Source organism: Haliotis rubra, unplaced genomic scaffold (assembly GCF_003918875.1).
Source record: "Haliotis rubra isolate DU_JTF1 unplaced genomic scaffold, ASM391887v1 Scf897, whole genome shotgun sequence".
In the NCBI taxonomy this organism is placed as follows: domain Eukaryota; kingdom Metazoa; phylum Mollusca; class Gastropoda; order Lepetellida; family Haliotidae; genus Haliotis; species Haliotis rubra.
This window is the reverse complement of record NW_025767631.1, coordinates 195,355-209,890: the sequence shown is the minus strand read 5'-3', so window position 1 is coordinate 209,890 and position 14,536 is coordinate 195,355. Positions and strand designations below refer to the sequence as shown.

The following is a 14,536-nucleotide window of genomic DNA, read 5'->3' as shown; positions in this document are numbered from 1 at the left end:
GGTGTTGCTACACTCAGCTGCAAACACACGCTGTCATCCAGCTGTTGACTTAACTACACGTCAGTTTATCATGCTATTGATTATACTCCTCTGTAAGATGGTTACAGAAACCCACATACGATCAGTCGTAATCCTTGCTTCATGACCAAAACCCAGGAAGTATAGTACACGTGTATTCACAAGGCTGGCGATTGGCATAAACTCCCATCTGTCCTGTGGGCGTGCTGTTCAATATGAAATACACTACCGGGCAAAAGAAAGTTATCACTTTTAAGATAATTGTACAAAACAAAACAAAACAAAAACGCTGGTACAGGTTTGAATCCAGCATAAAGCATTCGCCAAAACGCAACATGGTCGCAATAACAACGCAGCTGTTCGAAAATTCGTGCATTTTTCAAAACGTGAAAACGTAATTGTGGGACATTGGTCCAAATGCACGTGCATGATTGTGGCATAAATACGGATGTTGGACAGAACGAGCATGCAGTAACAAAAACCTACCTAAAAAGTCAAGACTTAGCGCAACGAGACAGGGCGATCGGTCTGGTCAGCAAGGGGGCTTTACAACTTTAGCTATCAAGAACCTTTAACTGCAGCCAGGCCACTATCAGCAAAATTGATAAACCGCTACCAGCAAACACGTCAGACCTAGGACCAAGAGACACAACGCCGACCAAAGACCGCTACATTCGGCAGATCTACCTCCGGACGGAGACGTCAACGGCATCGACAGCACTAGGAAATACCACCAGCAGACGAACAGTTCTTCTACCACCTGGTGTAGGTGGTATACGAGCCTACCGCCCCTTTCGTGGAATGACCTTGACCCGTCCACACCGTCCATGTAGACTGCAGTGGGCACGAACTGTACGTCGGTGACTGGGAGACAGTGTTTTTACAGATTAAGTCGGTTCAGTCTGTCCTGAAACGATGGCAGAGTTCGAGTTTTTCGACGTAGAGGAGAGCGACTAGCGCCAAACTGCGTTCAAGAAGGACCTTTGTTCGATGGTGGAGGAGACAATTGTGGTCCGAGAACAAGAAGACTGGTTATCATCCGAGGAATTCTGAATGCCCAGAGGTACAGGGATGAAGAGTTGAGACCTATTTTGGTGCCCTTTATTCGACAACAGGAAAGAGGAGTCAACGCAATGCGTCACATCGCCAGAATTGTTCGAGAATATCTGCACACTATTAACGTCAACCTATTGGCTTGGCCAGCGTGAACCCAATTGAAAATCTCTGGGATAATCTTGATCGTCAGCTGAGACAGCGTGTACCACCTCCGGCGAACCGACGTGAACTCGAACAGACTCTCTCGGAGTTATGGAACAGGATTCCTTCTGACGTCTTCCGCCGACTGACGACGTCAGTGAGGAGACGTGTGTTGGCGTGTATTGGGGCCCAAGGTGGTCACACTCGCTATTGATGATGTGACTCCGGTCTCATTATGTGACTCTTTATACACTTTTTTAATTAACTCTGTTTAGTGTAATTTTAAATTTTGACCCATTGACTCTTTCCTAATGAATTGCGGCAAATACAAGACCAGCATTACAATGAATGTTCAGTCAAATTAATGGAAAATGATTTGTTTGTAAAATAATTATCATAAATCTCATATCAGTCTTTTTTTAAGTGAAGTCGGTGATAACTTACTTTTGCCCGGTTGTTACAAATATCATAAGGCGCTATATCTGCTGCACTTGTAGACAGGAATGGACAAACGGAAAACAGACATCCACCAGTCGATAGAAAGACGGATAACAGACGCCCACCAGTCGATAGAGAGACGGATAACAGACGCCCACCAGTCGATAGAGAGATGGATCACATACGACCACCATTCGATAGAGAGACGGATAACAGACATCCACCAGTCGATAGAGAAACGGATAACAGACGCCCACCAGTCGATAGAAAGATGGATAACAGACGCCCACCAGTCGATAGAGAGATGGATCACATACGACCACCATTCGATAGAGAGACGAATAACAGACATCCACCAGTCGATAGAAAGATGGATAACAGACGCCCACCAGTCTATAGAGAGACGGATAACAGACGCCCACCAGTCGATAGAGAGACGGATAACAGACGCCCACCAGTCGATAGAGAGACGGATAACAGACGCCCACCAGTCGATAGAGACGGATAGTCGATAGAGAGACGGATAACAGACGCCCACCAGTCCATAGAGAGACGGATAAGAGACGCCCACCAGTCGATAGAGACGGATAACAGATGTCCACCAGTCGATAGAGACGGATAACAAACGCCCACCAGTCGATAGGGAGACGGATTACAGGCGCCCACCAGTCGATAAAAGGATGGATAACAGGCGCCCGACAGTCGGTAGAGAGATGGATAACAGACGCCCACTAGTCCATAGAGAGACGGATAACAGACGCCCACCAGTCGATAGAGACGGATCACATACGACCACCAGGCGATAGAGAAGCGGATAACAGACATCCACCAGTCGATAGAGAGACGGATAACAGACGCCCACCAGTCGATAGAGAGACGGATAACAGACGCCCACCAGTCGATAGAGAGACGGATAACAGACATCCACCAGTCGATAGAGAGACGGATAACAGACGCCCACCAGTCGATAGAGAGACGGATAACAGACGCCCACCAGTCGATAGAGAAGCGGATAACAGACATCCACCAGTCGATAGAGAGACGGATAACAGACGCCCACCAGTCGATAGAGAGACGGATAACAAACGCCCACCAGTCGATAGAAAGATGGATAACAAACGCCCACCAGTCGATAGAGGGATGGATAACAGGCGCCGACCAATCGATAGAGAGATGGATAACAGATGCCCACCAGTCGATAGCGGAATGGATAACAGATATCCACCAGTCGATAGGGAGATAGATATCAGACGCCCACCAATCGATAGAGAGATGGATAAAAGACGCCCACCAGTCGATAGAGGGATGGATAACAGGCGCAGACCAATCGATAGAGAGATGGATAACAGATGCCCACCAGTCGATAGAGAGACGGATAACAAACGCCCACCAGTCGATAGAAAGATGGATAACAAACGCCCACCAGTCGATAGAGGGATGGATATTAGGCGCCCACACAAGAAGTTACAGGTTACTGTTGGACAAATCATGTACGTCTCTAAACTGTTTCCAACATCACCATGTGTTCCATAACATGACGTCCACACATGTTCGTCTTCTCTTGGCCATGTAAAGCTTAAATAGGAAGACAAATTTACTCTATATACAGTGCCAAAACTTTCATACACACCCGGAAACCGCTGACTGAAAGTTCTACACAATACGGTACATCTTCCTTAGTCCTGAGATTCAGGTAGACCAGTTCTGCGGTTGACGGGAGAGTCTTGGACATTTCAACAGACTTGACAGCAAATGCTACTTCTCTCACGACCTCGATCTTTAAAACATGTAGGGATGTATAACAGACACCACCAGTCGATAGAGACGGATAACAGACACCACCAGTCGATAGAGACGGATAACATATTTTCTTTCAAACTGATCACCAAATGTTGAACAAAACAAATCTAAGCCATTTCTATATGATTTTAACCATGCAATGAAAACATCCTGATAAATAAAATAAAATATTCTAATGCCGTAATAACTGAATGCTGTGGTAATGACAATGAGTTTTTATTCCTGAAGTAAACTTTATTCAAATGTTTTTTGATTAACGTGTAAATAGGAACAATCAACAGTCGTTTAAAAAATTCATTTAAAACACAGTTAAGAATCATATTTTTATCTTGAGGCAGATCACTCAGTCATACATGAGCAGTACATAACTCACTCAAATAATGCAAATGGTGTTTCAGTGTTTTCTATTCAGGAATATTCCTTTTATGTGGAGAATATAATATCAAAGTTGACAAAAACTATGCATTTGTTGCATATATTTAATCATTCTAAATAAAATGGGGCATTTTGACTACAAAACCCCACCCCACCCACCCAACCCACCACACCCCACGGGGCAATTTGACCAAAACTCCAGGGCAATTTGACCAAATTTGCTGGGGCATTTTGTAGCTGGGGCAGTTCGACTGGTACCCAATGGAAAGAGTATTCTGAATAAGCCCTTGTTTGTATAGAAAATGGCTAGTTCAACTCCATGTGTTGGCTGTCGATAGCTCGTGTAACTGAGGGCAGTAATAAAGACCTCCGCCAACGTACTATCGCTGGAAGGAGCTTGTTCTTGCAATCGCACCCTTCGTTTGGGCCGCCAAATATTATCACATAAATAGAATGACGCCGGAAAACACCGATAGTCTCCGATTGCTGTGAAGGCAGGATGGCGGACTCTCCCGTGTGTAACGAAGATCATGTTTTAAAGATCGAGGCCCAGGAGGCCGTGAGAGAAGTAGCATTTGCTGTCAAGTCTGTTGAAATGTCCAAGACTCTCCCGTCAACCGCAGAACTGGTCTACCTGAATCTCAGGACTAAGGAAGATGTACCGTATTGTGTAGAACTTTCAATCAGCGGTTTCCGGGTGTGTATGAAAGTTTTGGCACTGTATATATAGAGTTAATTTGTCTTCCTATTTAAGCTTTACATGGCCAAGAGAAGACGAACATGTGTGGACGTCATGTTATGGAACACATGGTGATGTTGGAAACAGTTTAGAGACGTACATGATTTGTCCAACAGTAACCTGTAACTTCGTGTGTTATGAACACGGCAACATGTGCAAGGGAGATAACTCGGACCTTTCGCAGTTACAATGTGCACTGCATCCTCTATTTAGTCAATCCAGTCATAAATCACGACAGTCATTCTAATCACTCAGTAATGATGAAAACTTACGTACCCCCCACCTAATTTTTAACTATAAACTATAGTCTATTAGCCCAGCGGATAAGTGCAGTTTTTTCACTGAATTGTGCACTTTGTGTTACAAGCATGAAATCTGGCATGATTGTAGCTTATACCATTCTTATTAAATAAATATCGAGAGGCCTCGCAGATTTTGTATATTTTTTATATTTGGGGGGAAAAAAGTGAAAAATGATAATTTTTTCTACTATTTTAATCATAACTTTTTTAAAAATTCTCAAATTCTCAAACATCATATATCAAATTGTAGACAATTCATAGCTGATTATTTTCCATATATACATGTCTTGTCTATCTTTAATGGTTAGGTCTATGGAAGTTAATTTATATCATGACAACCAGAAAAAGGGAAAATTGACGGACATTTTTCAAAATGGCCACCATATCGACTACAACAGTAAAATAAGAATGAGATCATCCCATGATCTAACATTTTTTTATTATTTCTTTGAAAATTCAAAACGAAAAGCCTCGTGGATTTTGGCCACTTTACATTTTTGGGGGCGAATGGGGGTGGGGGGTGGTGGTGGAATTTTTCAACATATTTTACCTTAAGTCAGTCATAGATTTCCAAATCCTAATAAATTATGTATTAAGAATATTGCGAGAACAGATGAAAGTGTTTGAAGGAATATATACTCATGCCAATAATGGTTGTCACCCCTCTCCCCACCCCAATCCCACACACTCCTCACACACACACCCAGCCCACACCCTTCTCCAATTGAAACAGTTGAAGGTGGTGACAACCATTATTGGCATGAGTATATCAGAAGATTTACTTACATGTATAATGTATGAGGTTGGTTGCCTATGGATCACTTATAAAAACCATATCAAAATCAATGCAAACATGTTTGATTTCAACATCAATGCCAAAGTAGCTATTTCAACATTCTGTGGCAGGTTACTCATTTATGTCTTGAGTGGAATTGTATCTAGCTTGACTGAATTAGAAAATCGTCTCCTCCACATTTGCACAGTGCAGTGCACTTTAGAGCTGCTTTTACGCATTTGGACCGGTTTGAACATTTTTTACACAGTATTTATCATTATTATTATTATATTATAGGATATTTATATAGCGTATTATCCAAGAAACTGATACATGCTCAAAGCTTTGGTTTTTCCCCTTGATCATTGGATGTCAATCTCAACGGCACATTGTATTACCAATCTCAACTCTCGAGGCAACATACAACTCTTGCAGCCACTTTCGGCGCACTGCAAGTTATTCGGCTTTCCCATCCTTACGAGGGACCCATTCACAGCTTGGTGGACTGGGACACATAGTCACAGCACCTTGTACAGGCTTACTGCACGTTGCTGTACCCGCAATTAGGTATTTGCACGTATTCATGTGGCCGCCATCTTGTCATTTACCAACAGATTCATGGGTTCTTTTAAGTGCACCGGGTTGTGTACTGTACACTAGGGTTGTGACAACACTTAAAGAGCCTGCACAGAAAGTTTACTCCTAGGTTTTTACAGCTGGTTACAGGTGGGCTCGATCCCGGCAAGCTTGCTGGATCACTAGCCTGGTGCCTAAGACAGCTCGCCCACCATGCCCCCTGCTCGCCCACAATGCATTTCAGCAATCCTGGCAGCTCTTTCATGCCTTCAGAAGACTCGAAAATAGAGGTACAAGCTCTCCCTGAGAAAGTTATTGCCAGCCCCTATCCAGAGGGCTTGGTTACTCCAGTGATTTCATCAGGGATTGCCCCCAAACATATGCCCCCGGATATACAGCTCTCTATATGTTGGATCAAAGCTGATTCTGTTGGGGGTATATTCTTCAATGTTCTCCCCTTCATGGGGAACAAATGCTTCCTTGCTTCAATCACTTTCACGTGGTTGCTTGCTCTGTCAGCAGCACAACAAATCTCTCAAGCTGATGAATCTGTGCATTAGTGATTTCAAGTGGTGGACGAGCGAGGGAAATAGAGGTGCCTGTAATTTCAGTAAACGCATTCAATCCATTCCACGAGGTCTGCATTCGAATTCTACCAAAGGATGACACACTGCCACTTCCTGTGAAGCTGTGAAACATTGGTAGGGGTCGAGAGCTCCTGTTGCAGCTATGGCCAACACAACCACATTTGTGTCAACAGTATGAATGTAAACTTTCTTCCATAAAGACAAGATATATACAGACGAGTCAAGGGATGGAAACCTGAATGACTTTTTCCGACATGAATATCACTCTTGCGTACCATCTATATCTCATCAAGGTTCTCTACGTCCATGCACAAAATCAGTTCTTCTCAATTGCTCTGAAGACATTTCACCACAAACTGACTCAAAACCAGATGTTGACGTATCAATCCTTGATGGAGTCGCAGTAATAAACATGCTAAAACCCGCAGCTCAAATATGGATATTTTATAGTGTGTTCTTGAAATACTTGCATACACCTCTGAACTCCAATCAGAGAATGTATGTTGTTTGGGACAAATATCAACACGCAACGTAAAATCCAGTGCAAGAACAAAAAGAGGAAGTGCAAAAGGACGACGAGTGGAAGCCAATTCATGTATGTCTCAGAACTGACAAGTTTTATGAGGTGTGATGCCAACAAGAAAGAACTTTTTGCTATACAAATATCCTATAATATGCTTATAATAATAAATAATGTGTAAAAAATGTTCAAACTGGTCCAAGTATGTAAAAGCAGCTCTAAAGTGCACTACACTGTGCGAATGTGGAAGAGACTAAATGATTTTCTAATTCAGTCAAGCTAGATACAATTCCACTCAAGACATAATTGAGTAACCTGCCACAGATTGTTGAATATAGCTACGTTGACATTGATGTTGAAATCAAACATGTTTGCGTTGAATTTGATTTTTTTTATAGGTGATCTATAGGCAACCAAACTCATACATTATACATAGAGAATCTCACTCAAGTGTCTACTGATATCAATCATATCAACACGATTTGATAAAGGTAAAAATTTTATTTTTACCTTTATCAACGAGTGTTGATATAATTGAAATCAGTAGACACAAGGGTGAGACTCTATTTATCATAAAAAAATCATCCTTCATAACTTTTCAATGAAAACTAAATCTCTCAACACTGTACTACCGTTAGACTTGCAGTGCAGCGATGTCATAGCATTGTGATGTCATCAGTTCATGACGACATAGCATTGTCAGAGCATTGTACTAAATCAGAGCATTGTACTGTCAAAACGATATCTCCTAGGAGATATCATATGATCTCACACAAGCGATATCTCCTGTGGAGGTGACGTGAGGTGAAATTGGGTTTAACGTTGTCCTTGAGAATGTTTCGCTCCTATGACGACATGCATGCGTGTGTATGTGTATGTGCGGCTGCTTGTACTAGCCCAGACTGAAGCTAGTTTTATAGTGCTAGCCCACTGAGATGCCATGCCGCAGTGAAGCATGAATACCCCACTCAGACACATTATACTGACTCGAGCCAACCAGTCCTTGTTGTACCCATTAATGCCGAAAGCCTGGCAGGGACCAACAAGTACCATATTTTAACGCTTTTTGGTATGACGCTGTCGGGGATCGAACCCGCGACCTTCCGCTCTTCGGGCGGACGCTCTAACCACTACACCACGGAGGCGGTCATCTCCTGTGGAACACAGTTTTGGATGATAAATGTAAATCTTCTGAAATATCCCTTCAAATAAACTTTCATCTGTTCTCGCAATATTCTTGATACATAATTTATTAGGATTTAAAATTGATTTGAGATAAGATTTTTCTGAAAATTCATTTTTTTATCCCCCTATTTTACCCAAAAATGAAAAATGGCCCAAATCTGCGAGGCTTTTCGTTTTGAATTTTCAAAGAAATAATAAAAAAATGTTAGATCATGGGATGATCTCATACTTATTTTACTGTTGTAGTCGATATGGTGGCCATTTTGAAAAATGTCCGTCATTTTTCCCTTTTTCGGGTTGTCATGATATAAATTAACTTCCATAGACCTAACCATTAAAGATAGACACGACATGTATATATGGAAAATAATCAGCTATGAATTGTCTACAATTTGATATATGATGTTTGAGAATTTGAGAATATTAGAAAAAGTTATGATTAAAATAGTAGAAAAAATTATCATTTTTCACTTTTTCCCCCCAAAATATAAAAAATATACAAAATCTGCGAGGCCTCTCGATCTTTATTTAATAAGAAAGGTATAAGCTACAATCATGCCAAATTTCATGCTTGTAGCACAAAGTGCACAATTTGATCACTTATCCGCTGGGCTATATAGACTAAACTATATGTTTGCTCATCACAAAAATAGGCGGGGGGTACGTAAGGAACTCGTTCCATCCGAAATAGCTACATTAGTATGTGGTAATCGATTGATAAAAAAAAACAGGACAAAATGTCCATGTATTAAAATTCATTCACACATAAAAAGGTTTAAGTGTTCAAAAGTACAAATGAAAACTACAAATGACCACATATGAAAAGTCAAATGTAAGTGTCCAATGTAAATATATATTACCCATTATTTATTTAATTGTTCCGAAGGAATATGCTCTGTTTAGTTGCAAAGGATTTCAATTAACATTGATCATTAGTGAAATGAGCTCTAAAACAGAAGTTGCTGCTGTCAGTAAAACTTATATTAAACTGGTTTATGCTATCAGATAATGTGCAAGATGATTTTGATGACCAAAGTACTTGTAAAGGTATTTGTTTTGAAATGGAGAAAAATAGCTCAAGAATGTGTCCATTTCATCAATGTATTTTTTTGCTATTTTGACTGTTACACATTTAAATTGCATCTATTCTTCACACGTGGGTATTACCATGATTACAGGGATTAGGTTATGAAATACTACAGTGAGTGAGCCCAGGGTTGTTAATGATGAGTGTTTTCTCGAACAGGGAAAACATGTAGGGTCAGTGGTAGAATGGTTCATGAATTTATTTATTGGTTTTCCTACCAATCCTACCAAAATTGTCTTTGCTGTGGCCATTTGTGTAAAAAAAAAGCCACAGTATTTCTTTTCTTGACATGCTTTAAATGTTGTCCAGCAGCTCAATATGAAGAGGAACTGAAAAAGAAAATGTTTCTGTATTTATCCCAAGTCATAGCAACACTACATCAGTTTATTGTGCTTGTCAAATTCTTTTCATCTGAAATATCAAGATTTTGAAGTTACAAGACTACCCTGGTAATTTTATTGTCTATTTATTAATTCAGTGTTGAGATATCAATGTCTGTCACTATGTACATTAATTTGTTGTAACCATGGTGACATGCAATATTGTTTGCATTTCAGATTGTGGGAAAATCTTTTGACAGTGTCCTGGAAGATGAGTCTGCACGGTACTATGAGACAATCTATCAGCTACTAGACACGGTGAGCCCAGAGTATCGGGAACACTTTTGGGGACACGCTGGCCATGAGGTTGAAGGAACTACAGGAAAGGGGAGACGACTCTTGACAACCTATCTCAGCAGGAAGTACCAGTTCCTTTCTATCAGTGTAAGAAAAAAGACACTTTGATCACGTTTGTAGCATTCTTATTGTCTTTGCTTTCAAAAGTATTAATAGTATCTGAGTTTCAAGCTATTTCTGCTTGGATGCTGAGTAAAAATTAACCCATCATACGTATGATACAGTCGCTGTCCTTTTACTTCAATGTGCAGGAATAATATTTGTGATATTTTATTTTAAATTATAATAATTACTTGCGGGAAAAGTAACTAAATATGATACCATTGTTAACAATGGCGAGTAATGTTTTAAAATCTTGTGAATGAAACTGCAAGGACTTGCAACCTGAAACATTGATTTGTTGATGCCCATCGGATAGAATAAAATCCTTATTTTTCCTTATCCTGACTCATGCTCTTTTTGCTTGTCTTCTTCTTCTTGCGAACATAGTGGAACACTTGTATCTCCCTAATTGAAGCTCCCTTCAATGTAAAATCACTAATTAGCACTCACCACGAGTTACCTCCCTTCCACAAGCGCGGGAACGAGGGCGCCACCTCACCCATGTGCCTCACTCTCTCCTTCTTCGCCCAGTGAGCTGGACGTGAGAGCGCCTGTGTCTCCCGACACACTATATCCTTTGATTATATTTAGTTAGTTACCTCGTATAGACATCTATAGAGGTTTAGCTAGTATCCTTCAACAATTATATATTGATATTTAGTCGTGTTTCTACTGTTTATTCACGGGACGCCATGTTTGTTCAGTGGATTACGTTGATGAAAATTCTGTACTGTTGCAGATTACGTTTTTTATTCTGCTGCTGATCCGCATTTAATATGCCCTAGCTGTACTGCGCCATGTTCATTTTATTCACGTTGCAGTTGCGGTACTAATTTATCCAATTCTGCCTTTAATAACTAATTACTTTGTGTTTGAGACGCACAGCAGATAGGTCGCGTATGCAGAGTCTAGCCATGACTGATACACCTGAACCCCTCGCCAGTCTGCTGCTGTTGGTCAACCCCCCTCCCGTCTGGTGTTCCGCTAGAGTGGTGGAGAGGCGTGGGACGTAGTCCGCCGCCTCCAAGAAGCGTCCTGCTTCCCCAGACATCCCATCGTCGTAGCCGAAGACTAGAGGGCTTCTACTGCATCTCAACGCAGACTTTGCACCCCCAGGGCAGCGTCGACCTCTGAGGGGAAATCAACGATCTCTACTAGAACTTTCTCAGCCGAGATTGTTCCCGTCGCAGATTAGCCGATCATCATACCTGATGTACATCAAAAGAATGACCGATGTCGGCAACAGTGATGTCAGCGCAGATCAACATGCAGCCTGCTGTACCAACGCTGATATTCGATGATCTTCCTGAGGGTCCCGTCGCTACCAACACTCAACGCAGACTTCGCACCCCCAGGGCAGCGTTGACCTCTGAGGGGAAATCAACGAAGTCTACTAGGACTTTCTCAACCGAGATTGTTCCAGCCGCTGAACTGGGCCTCTACGATGATCAGCCGATTATCATCCCCGACGTACGCCACAAGAAGCGACCGGTGACAGCTACAGTGACATCAGCAGAGATCGCCATGCAGCCTGATGTCTCTACACTGATGTCAGACGACTTCCCTGAGGGCCCCGCCGCTAACATCGCAGAGAGGGCACCGACTACTTCGTCGCAGACCATCCCAGATGAACTGTTGCGGCAAATCATGATCATGATGGAGGGCCACTACAGACTGGAGAAGCAGCCAGCCCAGGGCCTGAGCCTTCGCGAAGGTTCCAACGCAGACAACACCCCAGAGGCACCCCCCGTCAGCGTAGCAGCCACGACGAAGCCACCTTCGCGAAGGAAGTCGCAGACCACCTCGACGAAGGACCCAGATGTACAGCCTTCGCGAAGGCCTTCGTGAAGGCGGGATAGATCATCACCTCTCCTCGGCTTCATCCTTAGATGCAGACTCAGACCACAGATCAGAACTGTCATACTACGTGACTACAAGACTACAGGACCCGATCCGACCCTCCATGAGCTTCTAATACTCATGATATTAGAGCGCTAACTTCCACAATTGATCTACACAAATGTTATTTGAAATAATGGAGGGTTTATTTCTGGAGATCCGATATGGTGGTTGCCAACCATTATCTGAGAGATATCACCACCGAGGACGTCTCAGGTATCCACCAATTCGGTCCCATGGTCCTCGCACAACAGTTGACAGTTCCTCGGAGAAGATAAGTCAATCTTACAGATTTCTACTTATCTTATAACAGTACTAAATAGCTACATGCTATATATAATTTGCTTAAATTCTTTTTATCATCACAGTACTATGATTATTACATCATACAATATATAAGTTAACAACTCTACAGAGTTTGTTATTATATATTTACCTTAAGTTAATCATATCTTAAGCGTAGTACTATGGTTACATTATAAATGCATTAGCTAACAAACTCTACAGAGTTTTTGGCTATTATATACATAGCTTAAGTTAATTATATCTTAAGCATATTACTATACTCATATTGTAAAAATATATTAGCTAACAAACTCTACGGAGTTTTGCTGCTATTATATAGGTAGCTTAAGCTTATTCATATCTTAAGCTCAGTACTATGTTTATATCATATAAGTATATTAGCTAACAAACTCTAAAGAGTTTTTTGCTATTTGGCTTAAGTTTCATCATATCTTAAGCATTATGGTTACATTATAACATGTATTAGCTAACAAACTCTACGGAGTTTTGCTATTATATATGTAACCTAAGCTTATTCATATCTTAAGCGCAGTACTATGTTTATATCATATAGGTATATTAGCTAACAAACTCTAAAAGAGTTTTTGCTATTATATATTTGGCTTAAGTTTCATCATATTTTAAGCTTTATGGTTACATTATAACATGTATTAGCTAACAAACTCTACAGAGTTTTTGCTATTATATATGTAGCTTAAGGTTTCCTTCATATCTTAAGCTCAATACTATGTTTATATCATATAAGTATATTAGCTAACAAAACTCTAAAAGGTTTTTTGCTATTATATTTTTAGCTTAAGGTTTCCTTCATATCTTAAGCTCAATACTAGGTTTATATCATATAAGTATTTTAGCTAACAAACTCTCAAGGGTTTTGCTATTATATAATTAGCTTAAGTTTCATCATATCTTAAGCAGTATGGTTACATTATAAAATGTATTAGCTAACAAACTTTACGGAGTTTTGCTATTATATATATAGCTTAAGTTTAATCATATCTTAAGCTCAGTACTATGTTTATAACATAAAAGTATATTAGTTAATAAACTCTAAGGAGTTTTTTTGCTATATACATTTAGCTTAAGTCTAATCATATCTTAAGCTTAGTACTATGGTTACATTATAAATCTATTAGCTAATAAACTCTACAGAGTTTTTGGCTATTGTATATGTAGCTTAAGTTAATTATATCTTAAGCACAGTACTATACTCATATTGTAAAAATATATTAGCTAACAAACTCTACAGAGTTTTGCTATTATATATGTAGCTAAAGCTTATTCATACCTTCAGCTCAGCACTATGTCTATATCATATAAGTATATTAGCTAACAAACTCTAAAGAGTTTTGCTATTATATAATTAGCTTAAGTTTAATCATATCTTAAGCTTAGTACTATGTTTATATCTTAAAGTATTTTAGCTAACAAACTCTAAGGAGTTTATACTAGCATATTAACAAGCTTAAGTCTATTAGTCTTAAGCATTGTATTAATGTTATATATACTTTATCATAATAAGTACATTGTAATAATAACCTTTATAGGCAGCTGATAAGTTAGCAGCAGGAATTCATCAGTTCAGTGCCTTTATGAAGTTCCCATAGGGTTATTACAATCATCACAGTTCAAATCACTAATTATTAAAATCCAAAGTATTATATATTCCCACCTCCTTTTCCGTAGGATTCTACAAGCAAAAAGAGCATGAGTCAGGATAAGGAAAAATATGTAATTTTTAGAGTAAAATTGATATTTTATACTTATCCTGACTCATGAGGTAAGCCCTCCCATCCTCCCCACATAACACTTTGGATTTCCCTGTAAATTCAAATGTTGGGCTCAGTATATGAGGAGAGAGTGAGGCACATGGGTGGAGGTGGCGCCCTCGTTCACGCGCTTGTGGAAGGGAGGTAACTCGTGGTGAGTGCTAATTAGTGATTTTACATTGAA

General features: G+C 40.3%; 1 protein-coding gene across 1 annotated transcript; it reads left to right on the top strand.

The window, feature by feature from the left end:
- Positions 1-4,314: 4,314 nt before the first annotated feature.
- Positions 4,315-10,361, top strand: LOC124263731 (GSK3B-interacting protein-like). The gene is given in 3 exon segments (XM_046698394.1): positions 4,315-4,525; positions 10,157-10,258; positions 10,260-10,361. Coding segments are annotated over 3 exon segments (363 nt in total). The 5' UTR covers positions 4,315-4,327; the 3' UTR covers positions 10,323-10,361.
- The last annotated feature ends 4,175 nt before the right edge of the window (positions 10,362-14,536 follow it).